General features: G+C 34.7%; 2 protein-coding genes across 2 annotated transcripts in view; one reads left to right on the forward strand and one right to left on the reverse strand.

Annotated features, from left to right (window-relative positions):
• The window catches only part of LOC149808458 (uncharacterized), a 62,446-nt gene extending 52,803 nt beyond the window's left edge, over positions 1-9,643 (reverse strand). The window contains exons 1-4 of the mRNA XM_089977589.1: positions 9,489-9,643; positions 4,387-4,433; positions 2,994-3,039; positions 536-777 (exon numbers count right to left, since the gene is read on the reverse strand). Coding sequence (XP_089833715.1) covers positions 536-777; positions 2,994-3,039; positions 4,387-4,433; positions 9,489-9,579 — 426 coding nt within the window. The 5' untranslated portion in view covers positions 9,580-9,643. The remainder of the gene's footprint in view (positions 1-535; positions 778-2,993; positions 3,040-4,386; positions 4,434-9,488) is intronic.
• A 90-nt stretch (positions 9,644-9,733) lies between these two features.
• On the forward strand, positions 9,734-16,792 carry LOC149808459 (large ribosomal subunit protein uL11m-like). The gene is made up of 4 exons (XM_089950676.1): positions 9,734-9,905; positions 12,421-12,516; positions 15,472-15,565; positions 16,483-16,792. Exons 1-4 carry the CDS (start codon positions 9,771-9,773, stop codon positions 16,743-16,745), a joined length of 588 nt encoding a protein of 195 aa, XP_089806802.1. The 5' UTR covers positions 9,734-9,770; the 3' UTR covers positions 16,746-16,792.
• Positions 16,793-18,843: the final 2,051 nt, after the last annotated feature.

Genomic DNA, 18,843 nt, shown 5'->3' on the forward strand with positions numbered 1-18,843 from the left:
AAGTGTCTGACGTGCTGCTGTAAAGTTAGTCTGGTTCCCTGACCAATTTTACTACTTCTAATATGAAACCTGAATCTGGATTTTTTGGCAATGATCATTTTCCCAAAGTTTTGCTTGTATGATGTAAGTTCGCATTTTAAGGGTACATTTCGTAAGACTTATGGCAAAATTGTATGAGTTGGCAAGTCTGCTTATATCAACAAGCCACCAATGTCGAGTCTTAGTCCCATGGTGTATTATTACTACTAAATTTGTCATGCTTATGTCAACATCAAGATAAAAATATAGATTTACATGTCGACAGAAGCCCTTGGTCCCAACTTGAACAAACTGGTAAAATACACTAGTGAATTTATAAACTGTAAATAAGATCAATTATGCCTGCCAATGAAGATACCATATATGCTTAACCACAGTAACTACACTTTCTCTTTTATCTGGTTTTACTGAAGCATACTGATTGCACATGCACAGTGCTTACAGACTTCAAAATTATAAACTTCATATTGAGTTTTCAGGGTAATGTATTTCATACCTGTTGCTGCATGTGAGGTGGTGGGGGTGGCATCCCTCTTGGATGACCAAACTGTGGTGGGGCAGCAAAAGGGGGAGGACCACTTGGGGGTCGAACTCCAGGGGGTGGGGGTACTTGTGGGGGCTGCATGTGCCTCATTTGATGCTGCTGTTGGGGTGGTGCTTGATGTTGGTCTTCATGCTGCAAAAACTGCTGAGGTTCTGGTGAAAGGGGAGGAGGAGAGTCTTCTCCATCATCATTATCTGAAATAGAATTGATTACAAATGAAAACAGCCATAGTCAAAGCTTAAGTATGTACCAGTAAAAGTATTTTGGTTTTAATCTCTATGGAAAAAAATAAATCAGAAAAACTGGCACTCTGGATATATTACCTGAAACATACAGCACTATTGCAGTGGATCTATAATGGGAAAACATCCATATTGTCATGTGCTTTCTTTGGGGAAGGGACCGCTCTGGTGGCCTAGTGGTTAGAGCATCCACCTTGGAAGTTGTAGGTCGTGGGTTCAAACCCCGGCTAAGTCATATCAAAAACTTACAAAAATGGTACTAACAGCTGCCTTGCTAGGCGCTCAGCATTAAGAGGTTAGTGTTAGGAGGACTGGTCAGCCTGGTGTCAGGATAATGTGACTGGGTGGGACATCATGCTACATGTTTGCAGCATGATGCCCCAGTGCTAGACATCACTATAAACTGCCACACTGCAAACATCATAGCGATATGTTAAAGCTACATTAAAAATCCTAATCACACACACACACACTCTTTGGGCTTCATGTAAAGAATTAACTTCTACCAGAAACATCATAAGGCAAATCATTCACACATGTTTCTAAATGCTCCAGAAATCTTGATTTGCATACACGACTTTTGTCATGATTGTGGTTAAGGGTTGTGAATGGATGTAATGTCTACCTGACTTTTGTCATGATTTGCAAGTAGTAAATAAGACGCTGAATTCAAAAGTAGATGGAATTTTCCATTAATTTTCTAGAAAAGACTTCTTTCACAGGTGAAGTGGGAATGTACATAATGGGGATCTGGTAAAAGATTATTCATTCCTTTGTTAAGATCAATCTTTGGAATCATTTGAAGTGGTGTTCAGATGTAATTTGAGAGGAATTATTTATTTAAATCAGATGGTGCATCCAACTATATTACCATGTGGTCCATGGGTAATTTTTAGTGACCCGCACTCGTACAAAATGTCAGTTCTATAACTATTTTATAATTACTGTAATATATATCATGTATGACCCACAAACTTTTTTGGTCCAGGTGGCCAGCAATGTTAAAGATGTTCGACCAACCTGATTTAAATTGTTCTATGGAATTACAAAGTGCTCACTGACTTTTTGGACACTACTTTGGGATTACCATATTACTGTGTTTGCATTATAACAGCTACATTTAACTTAGGATATAGTAATGTCTTTTGTGCTTGTACTTGATTTAGCAAAATGTGTCCATGTGCTGCAAGTACTAGGCTGCTTTGACTATCTCTTCTGGACTATCAATTTTAGTAAGGCTAATAACTAAAATACACAAACATTCATTATTTCTGTTATGTCTTTGTTTTATGCAGAACCATTTAACAAAGTTACATATTTTCTCTCCACCCATTTATTTATTTTGCTTCTTTTTAAATCTTTACAAAGTTATGGGTTTTCCATCATCACATGTAATGTTTTAATTTACTTTAATATTTACAGATCATTTGCCATCTTAGTTGGGATTTGGTGTCCAAGTTGTATGCATACCAGTTTTTAAAAAAATATGGTCAATTAACATACAATTTTTGTTCTTCATATGTGTATACCTGACCAATGAATACTGTCAAATAGCACAAATCAAACTGAATAATAAAATCTTTAAGTATGAACAAGTTAATCTTGTGTAAGCTTTCACATAATGTATGTATGTTTGTTATATGTCAAGTTACTCCTTTATGTCAAGTTTCAGTTAAAAATGCTTTGAAATGAAATATTCTGTAGTATTATGCTTGTGTGTGCCCATATCCACTTGTAATTTGAGCAAAATGAGGATACCAAGTTATACGTGCAACTTTTTCAATATGTTGTTTTTTCTTTCAGCATGTTTAAGTTAAAAATATAAATCTCTGAGATCTGTTTCATAAATATTCATTAAATATAAGCTCAAAAGTAACCAACAAGTGCAAAAAAAAATAGTTTTGTTTACACATAATAATTTTTGGCATATATGCTACGCTTCATTTCCATGGCAACACAAAAAACGTAATGCAGAAAATTCTAAGCATCAATAGGTACCACTATGTAACTTTCTTGATGTTTATTGAGTTTGACTCTGAACAATTATGATCTGGAAATTAAAATATTTAAGGACAGCCTGACAGATAAATATTGTAATAATCATACTGCATCCTGGGATAGTACAAAAATGAATTTCATTTAATTCATTTAACTAAAGTGACACTTACCTTCTTCTATTTCTTCCTCTTCTTCTGCTTCTTCACGTTCAGCATTCTGTGAACAAAAGAAAAACCATGACCAATGTGTTCTCATTAAATCTCAACCAAAAATGGTCATTCAATTTTAAACAAGAATACCATAAACTATACATACCTATCAGGTCAAGTTATATAGCAGATACCATTTTACTTCCTTCAGTCTCAGTGACTATGATATTTGACCTCTAAATCAATATGTGCTTTTCTTGTCCCATGTTCATGCAATCCAGTTTGGTCACGGTTTGCAGGACCAAGGATTTAATTATAATAAAGAAACCATTTTCCTTAGATTTCCTGACTTTTGACCTTTCAACCCTCAAATCAATAGGTGTCTTCCAAGACTCAAATGCAAACCATCTACAAAGTTTGGTCAAGGAATGTCTCACAGAACTTGTGTCGTTTTGTGGAAAACATTTTTTCTTCTCTGTGTCCAGGTGACTCTGACCTATGATCTCTTTAGCCCAAATGAATATTTCCTTCCTGTCTCTACTGCAACAAAATCATGTCAAACCAGGTGATAAGGAACTCGTGATATTCTACAATAACATGTTTTTTTTTAAAGTGTCACTGTGATCATGACCAATTAACCCCAAACCAACAGGTATTTCTTATCTTATAATCCAAGCCATTTACCAAGTCTGGTCAAGATATCTGGTCTACTAGCCAAATTACTGCAAGAAACAGTCTTTCTTCTTTAAGTTCCAGTGATTTTATCCTATGACCTTTTCAAGCAAGAAATTCATATGGTTTCTTTCTTGCTCCACAAGCACTCCGAAAGCAAAAGTAGACTGCAGCAAACTCTAGTTACTGTACAAAAACACATCAGTGAACAGATAAACAGACAGCTGAAAAATCATGTAATATGCTCTACCTAATAATGGGTGTGTAAAAGTATGTTATCTTTGAATATATTATAAAAATGAAACTGAAAAACATTTATACTCATTAGATCATGCAAGGTTGTTGTTAAATCTTAGTCATGTTGAAACAAATTAAAGTTTTACTTGATTTCAAAAGCATTTAGCCCATATATCTTACCTCTTGCCATATTTTGTTTGCAGACAATATAAATTGAATATATTTCTGATAAACAATAATCAATATTTAATTGGCTTAAACCAGTTTCATATGTAATTCTCCATTTTCCTGCTTGTACAAAATAATTTTGCCAATGACTATAATGTGACAGTGTAATTTAACAGACTGCAGGGAATTCCCCAAATCAATTACTCCTTTACCAATAACTTTCATTGAATTTTTTCTGCATGAACAATAACATACTGCTTTCTACAAACTTGATGCAATTATGCTAAAGAAAAACAAAATAAGTTAAACATTGCCAATATAGTTAAGCTTATACTACCTCTCTCAGATGCGTGAAAAGTCTCTCCACTAAATCTGCCTTCAAACCTGTGGAAGATAATGAAATAATATACAATAACTTTCAAACTTAAATAGCTATTGGCTGATCATTTGAAAACTGGACATTTCAGATTCATTTGAAAATTGGGCATTTCAGATTTTATGTTGCCAAGCTGTAATAATTTGGATGCCATAGAATTTGAGAACAAAAGTCATTTGCAAGTGGGAAATTAACTGCAAAAGATGACTAGTGTTTTCCCTCTGCCATTTTAGGACACCGTACCATTCCTACCCTGTGCCAGACCATTTTTACATTGCAGTAGGACATTTTTCCAAACAACCTGCCCTACTCCTGGCTGCAAAATGCAACTTTTTGTATCTTGCAAATGTAAACAGTTGCTTATGTGCTCCATTTAATTTTTTAACTTTTTTTTAATGATGGTAACTGGCAATAGACCTGTGCTAAAAGCTTAGGCTATTCATTGTTTAACAGGTCACTGCTTATTAACAGCACATGGTTGTGCATAAAGGAGATCTCTGCTTGATTTGAATTGCTTGCTTATGGCAGTGTGTGTACTCTGTGTTCTGACATAAAACTAAGTAGACATGATTAAAGGGATTATCTTTTCCAATGTGAATAAGCAGTACTACTCCATTTTTGAAACTGAAGGATACAACAATGCAACTGACTGGTAATACATCATAGTACCATGATAAACTAGTGTAAATACAATATATACCCTTCACTAAATTCAATCATAGATCATCCAAGGCATCTAAAAGAAGTATAAATGAAGAAGAAGAATATAAGGTGAAATACAATTAGAAACTTATGACACCTATATTCACAGTAATTAATGATGATGATTATTGTTATTGATAAGATTTTGACTTCCTGCACGTGCATGTAACAAACCCTACAACAACAACCTAACCTATATATCAGCCACTGCAAGTTTGTGCTTATGTCCACCCATATCATGTTTGTCTGCAGCCATGAAGTACCATTGTCGCAGATCTGTAGCAGATCAGGCAGGGTGAAAGTGTCAATCTTTGTTTTGTTTTAATTCTGTTTACAAAACTGAACCCTCACTCACTCAATACAATTGAGACAGCAACACAAGCTGTGGCTTCTAGAAACTTTTAATTATTTAGAATTTTTTTAAAAACATCTATATTAAATATCACTGTAAATAATAATAGTCCAAACACAGGATACCCAGCGACGTAGGAGACGACTAAAAGACATCATGAACAAAAAATAGAAGAAAAAAAATGAATTTAAAACAAGGCACTCAGAAACTAACACACAGCACGTGATACCCACGTGATGTCTGAATGGGACAGGATGCTTGCTGCTGACACAAACAACTCTTCTGAATCCGAACTGATCTGAATATTGCAGAGTTACTTTGGTACAGATGCGCAGTTGACAATATGCAGAAAGGGGTGGGTATGTATGCATAGAATATGCCTCTATGCATGCCTCTCGCCTGCGCATGGTATGCATTCAAGACATATAAGTAAATTATTATTGTTATTCTAATACTATGTTCACGACAATCATGACTCACATCTAAACTGAAAAAATTAATCAAACTGATTGCTAGTAAATACATTTTTTATATAAAAAAGTCGATAGAAAATCATGATTAAAAAAAATATTACCGTATTATAGCCTACTTGTTATTTTTTTTTAGCTCGCAAATGACATTTTTCCACTTGCAAATTGCAAGCTTACGAGTGGGATTTTCAAGGGTTGCTATATATAGTACCAGTTGTCTAGCAAACTCATGGTGCCTGTGAATTTATTGACATTTTTACTGACCTTTATTTCATGCGGGAAAAATAAAAAAATATGTGCATGCAAAATAATAACATAACAACAATCATAGTAGTTAATAACAGTTTATTGCCATAGTAAATGAATAAAAGTTGGTAAATGGCGCAGTATGACGATCTTGCTGATTTTGTCTTGATTTTATTTTATGTCTATAAGTGTTGGGATACCGAAAATGTTATAGTTTTTAAACACATACAAATCTTGGGACACAAAATTTTTTATTTATTTTTTCATGCCCCAAGATATAGTCATTACGGTATGCTGTTGTACCTTTAGTTAAGTATATATAATAACTTTGCCAAGGGACACATTACACAAAGAGGACAAACGTTTGGTATGAAATAGCCTGATCCCAAAACTGGAAAGTAACTTATCTGACAAAACATATCTGGTTCAAAAATGTATCAGTGTTATTTTATATATCTAATTCCTTTTACTAAGACAATAATCAATAAACATTATTATAGGAAAAAATGGCAATACTGGATTATCTACCTACAACAACAATTTTAATCTAGTTCAAATGGTTTATATTAACTCACATGATCTAAGAGTACTTGATCTCTAACTTGATATTTAAGAAAATATCTGTTGCATGATTTATTTAAAGGTGAGGTTATTCACAGAGCTGCCATGCACCTTAACTAGGAAAGACTATTTACATGGTCATTGTGTACTTCATCTGGAAAGGCTATATGCATGGTCACTGTGTATATAATTTACAGAACTCTATTTGTATTTGATCATTGAAATATACTCATTTTTGCAACTGATTACCTGTATATAATTTACAGAAAGCTATTTGTACCTGATCAATGAAATTACTCATTTTTCAACTGATTACCTTTAATTCCATTTCTGCACCTCAGTTATTAAAAACTGCTGAATGTAATATTCTTTTACCTTCAGCAGAAATATATATTATCTTATATATATTTAGTGAATCTTGTGGATAAAAAACTCAGGTATTGTCCCCCCAACTGATGAACTTTTTCTGTTACTCACACAAATTTTTTTTGTATTATTTTACACTCAAAAGAGTTGTCTAGCTAAAGTGTATTAGGTGTTTGAACAGATGGTTTATGTATATCAGTGTCTTATGTACATCCACACTGAAAATATGAGTGACAATTCTGTTATAATTCAAGGTAACAAAGCATGCACTTGAAATATTTATTTAGACAATAAATCTGAATAACATAATTATTTCCTCATTCAAGATTACAAAGCATACACTATAAAAAAAAATGTGGAATAAGATTCATTTCTGGATCTTTTGCATGACAGGTGAACATATTTTCCCTCGACTACAGTGAACTGATACATTGAAAGCTGGTATTTCCTTATGTTTTGCTGCCTATTGAAAACAATTCTAGACTGTAATTAAAGTAAAATGGTATTATCAAACTTTTTCTCATGGGGGATGTAAAAACTGAATTACGTTGAAGCATGTTGAATAAGTGTTTAAACAGCTTCATTTCATTCAAGATACTTGTCATCCTTTTAAACACTCATGGCAATCCATGTTTCCATCCCATTAGAGGCCAATTGAATTGTAGGTCATGAAAACGTTTTTTTATATATACTTCTGTCAGGATTTGAATTGATCAGAAAAAAGACATAAGAGTAAGCAAAATCTGACTAAAGATATATATGGGCTGCAATGTGTATGGGATATTCCTGAAATATTTACTTCTTTGTTCAGGTGGTAGTCTACCTTGGAACATACTACACAATGCCATTATTTAAGCTGGAACACAACAACTTAAAAATTCCACAAATATATCTGGGGAGGCATCTTAAATTGTAGGACTAGGTGCATTGCATTTTGATAAATCGGTCTTCAAACCTGAAACGGCATTGATAAGTATGCATGTTACATTTCATTGAGTTCAGAATGTTTCAGACTCATTCCTAATGATCTGACCAGTCTCCATTTGGACACTGTATTATCACACAAACAGGATTTCACGAATAATTTTGAACACTCACTGTCCAATAGTTGTTTACTGATGTAAAGCTATAACCTGGAAGAACGCAACTCTGTCAGAGCACAATTTCCTAAAAATGTCAACATTTTTATAAATTGACATTGAAAAACAATGAACATCTCTTTCTTGTAAAGTATATGCAATTCCATTTATCTTCATATACAAAGCTCAGGTCAGACTTACTATATCTACATTGGTCTTGATTAAAAAATATACTCAAGTGTACTGTCTGATGTTTGATTATTGGTCATATACCAATGGTAACATAATATCCTTTCAAGATTACATTTGGAATTTCATTCCATGGTAGCCAATAAAGACCAAAGCTGATAAAAAGTTGCTTATGATCCTACTTATCCTACATAAATAATAACAATGAGGACTTTGTATTGCGCCTAATCTTGAGAAGCTCAAAGTGCTTTACAACATTATACTGGAAAGCAATAATAGTCATTTTTTTTATTAAGAGCAATATTACATTACTAATAATGATATCAATAATAGATTAATAGATTAAATTATCTATATGAAGATTTATTTGCCCACGTTGCACTTAAAATTCGGACAAATATATATTTTTATTTCTATTTCTACTGCTTTCTTAGATTTCAACATAAACGACATTAGTGTCATTGGATGATTTATTATTGTGGAAATATTCTGCCAGTGCACGCGAGGCATCCCATCTAATCGGCAAGTTAAAATATGTTTATTATAATACCTGCATGCTACCATGCTTAAGTAGGGCAAATACCACGATAATATAGAGTTGTTCCCCATTAGTACGGTAATTTGGGTCAGCCGCCGTAAGCGGTTTTATTTACATTTATGCGATTGCATTGACAAAGATTTTTATAGGAACATATAAAGAAAAAGTCACAGAATCTGCAAAATTTGTAACAATTCAGCAATAATAGAACGGTCTTAATATGTACCGATAACAACATTAAGTATCGCGATAATACAGCGTTCCAGGCCCCTACTTGCAAACAGCGGCCGTACGAATACAATTTCTTCGTTTAAGCGTAACAGAAAAATTGATTTTAATAAATTTTATAACTAGAAGCAGCTAATGTGGTGATGTGCATCAATCTCGATCTGATGAAGCACCAACTAATTAAAATCACTACATTTTGTTACTGCCGATGTCATGAAACGTGTGGAAAGCGTCAACAACCGTAAAGATTTTAGCATCGTTATTTTTGTTTTCAATGTACAAGGCCATGTGTTGAGAAACATGGTTACAGGTATTTAGTTTAACTTAATTACCTCCAGTTGGTAGGCCTAGCTCCGATAATCTTTCTCTTAATTCAACAACTTTTAATTTTCTCAACTCGTCTATATCTAGTTCTTCTTCCATTTTTGTGGATTAATACAATTATTTTTCTCTGGTTTAACTGTAAATTTTGCACAATAGTTTGTACTACCAGTCTGAATGATGATTTGACTGGTGTTGATGTATCGTTTAGGAAAAACAAATGATGTTTAAAATATATATATAAACCAGACTGTGCTCTCAATTCTCAAGGGAGGTTATACACCCGGCAAAGCATGAGCAAAAAAGTTGGCGCTGTTGGAAAAGCTGCAAAAAATGTTGCCAAGGTCGTTCATCCTCCCTACATGAGATTGACAATTTCAGCAGGAGAAGCAGCTGCGGGTCCACCATTGGGACCACAGCTCGGACAGGTATTATTTATTTGACATATAAATAGTAGTACAAACCTTACTGTGTAGGCTGCAGTAAGCTGCAGCCATTTATCTAACTGCTGAGTATACATTGTCACTGGTTTTAGGACTAGTCCTACAATGTAACACATGTGCTCGACGCGAGCGAGATGTTGAGAAAGAAAAAAAAATCTAAAGGAAAAAATCATACAGAGTGACAAAAATACCGTAGATTACCCCCATGACCCGTTCTGACATAGGACACTCTCTATCATAATATATAAGAGAGACGGTACGGAACTAACAAATACTTCGTTTCACCCGTGACCCTCGATTTTTTTCTGTTATTTCCGTTTTTTAAGGCAAACGACCATGTTTTACTCCTGAGATATTTTTCTATTCATCAAGCCATTATTGACTTTTCTGCAATGTACCAAACTGAAGTTACGGGTTCCGAAACGTGTTAATAATCAACACAGAAAAATAAAAAGGAGTATTCAGATTCTTGTGAAGAAAAGCAGGAAAGGACACAGTTACGTTTACATCACATGCCAGTTTGAGTATGACTTGTGGCTGGACATATCATTGCCATCGTCATGTAAAATGGAAAAGAATTTCTAAGAATTATGTCCAGTTGAGAGATAGCAACAAGCCATTGAGCTGCATAGGGTTTGGAACTAGAGTAAGTGCAACTGTACTGGCAGTAAATAAAGTCTGTGCATACTTTACAGACAATTTAGTGGAACATGTTTATCGTCGATGCATCAAACTTTTAATAATGTTTTCCAGCTTTACAATAGCAATTATTGATATTTTATTATACCTTACTGAAAACTGGTCCAACTTATGGAAATAAAATCAACTGCCTTGTAACATGCATCTCAAAAATGACATTAAACCTTAAAAAAATCAACTTCACTATTTTCCTAGAAAGAATTGCATTGTCTAGAAAAGGCCAATGATCCTGTCTCATCCCCCCTTCCATCCACTCAGAAATATGGACTTATTACAGAGTTTGTGGCAGACCAGAATGTCGCTTGGCAGTGTCAATGCTGGTCAGTCCTTCTTAAATGCTGTGATCCCTGGTCTCCACTACCAGTTGTTGGGTATTTCAGAAGCTGGGCACACCTTCCTCAAAACAATTGGAGCCTTGTAACTGAAAGCCAGGTTACTCATCACCATAGCATCACATGCTGACATCTCAACTAGATTATTTAGTATGCTGAGAAAACCATCGCTGAATCCAGCTGCCTTACAACACTTGCTGGAAGCAGTGGCCAAGATGTCTAGACATGCACTTTCTCTTGCAATGGCATTGACAGTGGAATTTCTGCATATTCACTGACGTTGCACTCTTTTAAGGGCTGCAGCAGTTGAAGTTCAGGGCACTCATCCCTCCAGTGGCTTCCCAAGACTTGATTGATCATCAACATTGGCCCTTCTCAACCACTCCTGGCCCATTACAGTCTAGCAGGAAATGTGAATCACTCAAAGGGCCATCCACCAAGTTTTTTCAGATGTATGCAGCCACAATGCAAACCTTGAACTAGACCTCTCCAAATAGGAAGTTCTCCAACCCACCTTCCTTTCCTATCACAGGAATTTGGGAATATCCTTAGGGAGCAAACCTCTTGCCTGTCATGAAAATGGTGTCAATGTTTCATTCAGTATGGCTACCACAGAAGCTAGTTTGATTACCTTGTTGGCTCAGGAATATCAGAAATGGTTTTAGCGCTCAGCATTTGAAAAGAAGAATGGTCTTACCTTGAAGTGGAAACTCATTTTGGATGCTGGAGTATCAGTCACTTTAGGGACTCTTGTTATTACTTTGGAGTCATATTGTATTAGAAGGCATTGAATATTGTGAATAAATACTCATTGTTAATGACAGCTGTTGAATTCATTGTCTGCTTAATTTTCAGAGAGGGATACAGATTGGAGCTTTTTGCATTGTTAATGTTTATATATCTGTTGAATTCATTGTCTGCTTAATTTTCAGAGAGGGATACAGATTGGAGCTTTTTGCATTGTTAATGTTTATATATCTGTTGAATTCATTGTCTGCTTAATTTTCAGAGAGGGATACAGATTGGAGCTTTTTGCATTGTTAATGTTTATATATCTGTTGAATTCATTGTCTGCTTAATTTTCAGAGAGGGATACAGATTGGAGCTTTTTGCATTGTTAATGTTTATATATCTGTTGAATTCATTGTCTGCTTAATTTTCAGAGAGGGATACAGATTGGAGCTTTTTGCATTGTTAATGTTTATATATCTGTTGAATTCATTGTCTGCTTAATTTTCAGAGAGGGATACAGATTGGAGCTTTTTGCATTGTTAATGTTTATATATCTGTTGAATTCATTGTCTGCTTAATTTTCAGAGAGGGATACAGATTGGAGCTTTTTGCATTGTTAATGTTTATATATCTGTTGAATTCATTGTCCGCTTAATTTTCAGAGAGGGATACAGATTGGAGCTTTTTGCATTGTTAATGTTTATATTGACAGCTTTCATTGTCTGCTTAATTTTCAGAGAGGGATACAGATTGGAGCTTTTTGCAAGCAGTTCAATGAGAAGACAAGTAATATTAAACCTGGGATCCCAATTCCTACCAGAATAACTGTTAATGTAAGTATTCATATAAGCCTTTATACTTTTATATTTTGGGATGAATACAGATAAAATGAATTTAAAGTTTATGTACAAACCCTGCTATTAACAACCACCGGTCAGTTATGACTATGATCGTCAGGCACAGACCCATTTTATTATATATTGTTAGCAGCCACCTGCAGCATATGACCAGTGACCACAATTTTTAGGCAAAACAAGGGATTTAAAACTGCTGTGAACACATAATTTGAAAAACAGAGATAAGCACCTCTAATGTTTATTTAATTCTTTGTAACCATGACCACTTAGAAGGGTCTGCATAAAGAGCCTGGAGTGAACTGCTTGGAACAACCGTGCATTGCTTTCAAAGGTCATTCAACACTTTTGAGATTTGAATAGAAGTGGACATATAACACTTGTGATGATAACATTGAGACTGAATTAAAATTAAAATTGAAATGTGTATTTCATTTAACAAAACTTATTTAATTGATATTTTTTTCTTAGAATATTGTGAATTATTCTTGGAGTGATGAAACAAAAGGATGTGGCATATGTAGATAAGAAAAAAATCAGGGCTTGGTATTATGGATGGATAACATAATGAATAGATAATTAGAAGAGCAAAGATAAAATAAATAATACACTAACAGACTCATTAGTCAGCTCTTGAACTACACATGCAATAATGAAATCAAGGTAATGGGTGTGGTTTTGTTAATAGTTGATAAATACCGTATATGTTGGGACATGATAAAATAATTTTTTTTTCCCCTGTCCCAGAACTTATGGTAAAACATTTTTTCACTTTGATCGTATGTCCCAAGACTTGAGATACAATAAAAATTTGTATTGCATTTGTACTCACGCCCCCCCCCCACAAGTTGCAATAAAATAGATAAATAAAATGCGTAATTGATAATAAAAAGAAACTAACCAACCTTGTGTTGTTATCAGTTATTCCTTTTTTCAACATGAGTATTAAAGAATAAAATATATTCACGAAATCCATATAAGTGTATAGTTTGAACCTTGGCCGAGTCATACCAAAAACTTGTAAAAATGGTGCTAGCAGCTGCCTCGCTTGGCGCTCAGCATTAAGAGGTTAGTGTTAGGACTGGTCTGCTTGGTGTCAGAATAATATGACTGGATGGGACATGATGCCACATGTCTGCCATAAACTTTCACACTGCAGACATTGCAGCAATATGACTGAAAAAGTGTTAAAACTACATTAAAAATCCAAAATACGCTGAAACACACACGTACACCATATGACCAGGATAGAGCTGTTAAAAACTGTAAAACTACACTCTCCAACTTCTGTTGGAAAGCAGGGTTGATCAGTTCCTGGAATGTTTTTTTTTCTGATGTCCACTATGGCATCCAAAGCTACCATCTTGAAAATTTTGTTATAAATACTCCTGAATTTAAAGTCCTGTTGACTGGGTAATTTTTTAACAGAAAGCTTCTATGATATCTAGTTGACCCTGAATGAAAATGGTGCTGATCTGGTGGCCACCATCTTTAAAATCTTGTTATGGCTACCACTCCTAGATGGATAGTAACATGTCTTTTTCATTAAATTATATTTTATTATGTCTAGTTTATCTCATGAAGATGCTGCTGCTTGCATGTGTAATATTTCCATAACCTTGGCTATGTTGAAAATCTTGTTATTGTCACTCCTCCTAATTGCATCATCACATCAACACTTTGTATTGTCACTCCTCCTAATTGCATCATCTTATCAACACTTGGTATTGTCACTTCTCCTAACTGCATCATCATATCAACACTTGGTATTGTCACTCCTCCTAATTGCATCATCATATCAACACTTGGTATTGTCACTCCTCCAAACTGCATCATCATATCAACACTTGGTATTGTCACTCCTCCTAATTGGATGATCATATCAACACTTGGTCTTGTCACTCCTCCTAATTGCATCATCATATCAACACTTTGTATTGTCACTCCTCCTAATTGCATCATCATATCAATACTTGGTCTTGATCATATCAATACTTGGTCTTGTCACTCCTCCTAATTGCATCATCATACCAACACTTGGTATTTCATTCCTCCCAACTGCATGATCGTATCAACACTTGGTACTGTCACTCCTAATTGCATCATCATATCAACACTTATGCTGATACCTTGTTCGTCCTAACTGACATTTTTGCTGCACAGATGTCCATTGTCTGCCAAAGAGGTCATCTTGAAAATCTGGCTACTTCTGTTGAATGAATGTTCATATTATTATTGGGTTTTCACTTGAAGACTTTTTTTATGTTGCTTGTAAATAACAAATGGTGCTGATCTGACTTTGAATATGGCTTTGAGACTGGCTATCTTGAAAATCCTGTCACCACCTTTCAGAGATGTCAGGTCGCATATATGCTTTGCTTTCCCAAAAAGGCTTTTTATTAATTGGTATTTCTGGTTTGTCCTAACCATGGCAGCCATCTTGAAAATCTTGTTATTATTACTCTTCCAAAACTACTTAAGAATATCATTATCATAGATGATTTCAACACTCAGCAGTTAAAAGGACTAAGTGTTCACATGTTGAATCCCTGGCAATTCTTTTCAATCTGTACAGCTTGAGTCCCTTAAAGGAACTCTTTTTGGCATACAGTGTACTGGAAAGCCTGTGTATAGCTGCAGTAATGTCCATTCATTCAGATGAATTCCATTATAGGTAACTGGTTGCATATAAATTTTCTGCTAAGGAAGATACAAATATATGTTGAGCAGTCTAGTCCAGCTTTATATGTAGTTTAGTACAAGTCTTGTCTGGCTGGCAAGATAAGAGTAAGGCTTGGCTTTAAAATAAAGTAATATGGTTTGGCTTTTTAAAAAAATGAAGATTCTTTGCATATTTCCAGTAGCAAACTTTTATTATCTGAATATTTAACAAATGTAAATTTTCATTTTTCTTGTTTTTATTATTCAAAACAGTCTGATAGAACTTTTGACATCCAAACCACCATGCCTCCAGCAACATACTTCCTTAAAATGGCAGCAGGAATAAAGAAAGGAGCCATGAAACCAGGTATTACATTAATTTCATAATACTTAGCTGTATTTTCTGCCATTATTGTTTGCTTAGGGTTAGAATTTTCCAAGTACATGGCTGATCCATTTTTTTTCTTCACCCACTCATCTAGCATGTCTTTTGAGAAAATTCATTTGTTCCACCTACATTTTCACTTGTCCCAAAATTTCACTTTCTTAACTTGATTTGAGATGTATGCATTTTAATCCATGGAAACAAAAACAAAAGAAATAATTTACAACATATTTATTTCTTCAAAAGGGCTTAACCTTTTATTGAAATGGTATCTTACATACATTCTTTCTATATTTGGTAGCATCTCTACTTCCATCAGCAAGAACAGAAATTGCTGAATTCACACTGACTGTTTCTAACGTCTTCTCTCAAAACTTCATAAATTGATAGAATAAATTCTCTAGCCCAGAGTCTGTTCCTATAATTAGTTGTTAACAATTCCTCTTCTGGTGCACACACAGCATTTCCATTAAAGAAAATTGACAGGTTCTGTGTTGCAAACTAGTCTTTTTACTCATACTGTATCTCTTAGTTCAAGAAAAGCCACTCTTGACTTAAAGGTCAGCTGTAGATACAAATTTTGTTTCTGTTAGAAAACTCATTTTTGTATTGGAAGTCAAAATGGTTACAGTGTGGTGCAGAGAATGTACCAAATTCTTAAAGATTGTAAAAACTACTGTTCTTGCAAACAGTTTTATTTACCCCATGAAAATGAAAATAACTTGAACAGAAAGCCATTATTGGAGTATTGATTGCACTTGGGCTCTACCTTGGAACAATGGCTATTATATAAAGTCCATTGTTTTTCTTTTGCAACCAAATAATGTGAATTATCTATTACAAGTTTTAACACATTGTGCAACCAAAAGACTAATATTGAATAAAATGTTTTGTTTCAGCCCAGGAAGTAGCAGGAAAGGTCAGCTTGAAGCACATCTACGAAATTGCAAAAATAAAAAGTCAGGATGAAGCATTTGACATGGTTCCAATGGAGGAGATTTGTCGAAGTGTGATTGGTACAGCACATAGTTGTGGTATACAAGTTGTGAAAGAAATTAAACCTGAGGAATATGGTAAATTCTTGGAAGAGAGGAAAGAGATTGTGGCACAGCAGGAAAAAGAATTAGAGGAACAGAGACAGGCTAAAATGCTCAGATTATGATACATTGTTTCTTATGTGTTTTTTACAATAAAAAGAGAGAAAAATAATTTGGTTATGTTGCTTTAAACAGGTGCTGTTGTTGCCTACCAAATATTTAATCCTTTACCTCAGTGTTGGTTGCTCTATAGGCAGTTGATATACATATACCAAAACCACAGCGCAGTGTGCTATAAACAAACCACGTTATCTGTATGACTTGATGCGTAACCGCTCAGGTGGCCTGGTGGTTAGAGCATCCGCCTCGGATGCGGGAGATCGTGGGCTCAATCCTTGGCCGAGGCATACCAGAGACTTATAAAATGGTACTAACATCTGCCTCACTTGGCACTCAGCATTAAGAGGTTAGGGTTAGGACTGGTCAGCCTAGTGTCAGGATAATGTGATTGGGTGGGACATCATGCTACATGTCTGTGGCATGATGCCGCAGTGCTAGACATCACTATAAAACTGCCACACTGCAGACATCATAGTAATATGACTAAAAAATTGTTAAAGCTATGTTAAAAATCCAAATCACACACACACACTCGATACGCATAGGCCTGCCTAATAAGTTTATAGCAGTGTGTAAAGTTTAATATTAATTTTAACCATTTTACATTTTTTGGTATTTTTCATACAAATATATTATCCATAGAAATGATTAAGAGTAAAATCTGATTTTTATAACTATGATTATTTTTCATGGAAGAATTTTTACCTGCTTTAAACTCCTGAAAGGTATGTGTTCACAGCCTTTATTTTTGAAGAGTGGAGAAAGCAATTCATTTACTTCAAATAGCAGACTAGGACTAGATCTTAAATATCAACCATGTGGTTTGACATAATGGTCATTCGCTTCAATGCCTGTAGTACCTAATAGAGGGTTTTCCCCAAAACCAGCTCAGAATGGTTGATATTTACAGTAGTCGTCCAAACCTGCTTCCATGTGAATGGTGCAGAGGCATCCAATGATGCTTGCATGCAAATCGGATAGAGGTATCCATTAATGCTTCATTGAGAATGCAGGTAGAGGTTTCCAAAGGGGTAAGGGGCCACTTACCAGTTATGTACTTTTGGGAGAGTGATGGGGGGGCAGGACTTGTTTGAGACTCGGACAATGTGGGGGAAATACAAGAGGATTATTCAAAAGACTGTTTTGATACTTGAAACTTAAATGTTTCAGCCATACAATAAAAATTTAATCATATTATAATAATACATATATGCTCTTTAAGGGGGTGTTTACCAGTTATTGTGTACTTTTGAGTGATGTATGTAAGGTTGAAGTTGTTTGCATTTAAAACATGCACAGTGGAGAGAATGTTGGCATACCTCTATGCTACTTTAATGTAATGTGGCTGACATTTCTTTGGATATTGTACTTGTACATGATCTAAGCACACTGCTAACTAAAATGACCACTCCCTTGTGATAAAAAAATCAGCCTGAATTAGTCAAGTACACTATCTATAGCTTCTATTAAAATAGGGAAAATTAATTTTGCCAGACTAGACAATACCAGCTTCTGAAAGTGCAATGAAAGAATTGCAAAATATATAAAATGTACAAAACGTTATAGGCTTTTTCATTTACAATTTACCCCTGTAAGTTCAGAAGTGAAAATGACCACTGGAGCTAGCAGTTTTTTGAAAGGTGCACATGTGGAGTAAGGCCAAGATGTATGCTTTGTAACCCATATTAAACCCATCAGTCATACACCAAAATCAGAATTAAAGGTTGTTTGAACAATACCCAAGATATACAAGGGCTTTTTTAAATAGCCAGTATAATCAATGAGGAAACTCGGAAATTCTTTTTCTTAAATTTTTTAACCCTATGCAAAATACGAAACTGTAGAGTGCCACATAAAGGGCTAAATTCAACTTCATTATTGTTTAACTTTAATAGAAGCTTGACATTGCATTCACTTTGGTGTCTGTATGTCTTTACATCTGTATATCAGTCAACATTCTAGATTGCATAGTATTTACTTTGGTGTCTCTCTCTTTATATCAGTCAACATTTTGGATTAACAATATTCACTTTGGTATCTATGTCTTCACATCTTTATATCAGCCAACATCCTAGACTGACATGCATTTACTTTGGTGTCTCT

The sequence above is a fragment of the Sinohyriopsis cumingii genome, chromosome 1 (assembly GCF_028554795.1).
Source record: "Sinohyriopsis cumingii isolate HCF-2022 chromosome 1, ASM2855479v2, whole genome shotgun sequence".
Taxonomy (NCBI): domain Eukaryota; kingdom Metazoa; phylum Mollusca; class Bivalvia; order Unionida; family Unionidae; genus Sinohyriopsis; species Sinohyriopsis cumingii.

Excerpts from the sequence above, each read along its gene's own strand:
- LOC149808459 (XM_089950676.1), top strand. The coding sequence starts at position 9,771 with ATGAGCAAAAAAGTTGGCGCTGTTGGAAAAGCTGCAAAAAATGTTGCC. Across the intron at positions 9,906-12,420 it reads TGGGACCACAGCTCGGACAG|AGAGGGATACAGATTGGAGC; the intron begins GTATTATTTATT and ends CTTAATTTTCAG. Across the intron at positions 12,517-15,471 it reads CTACCAGAATAACTGTTAAT|TCTGATAGAACTTTTGACAT; the intron begins GTAAGTATTCAT and ends TATTCAAAACAG.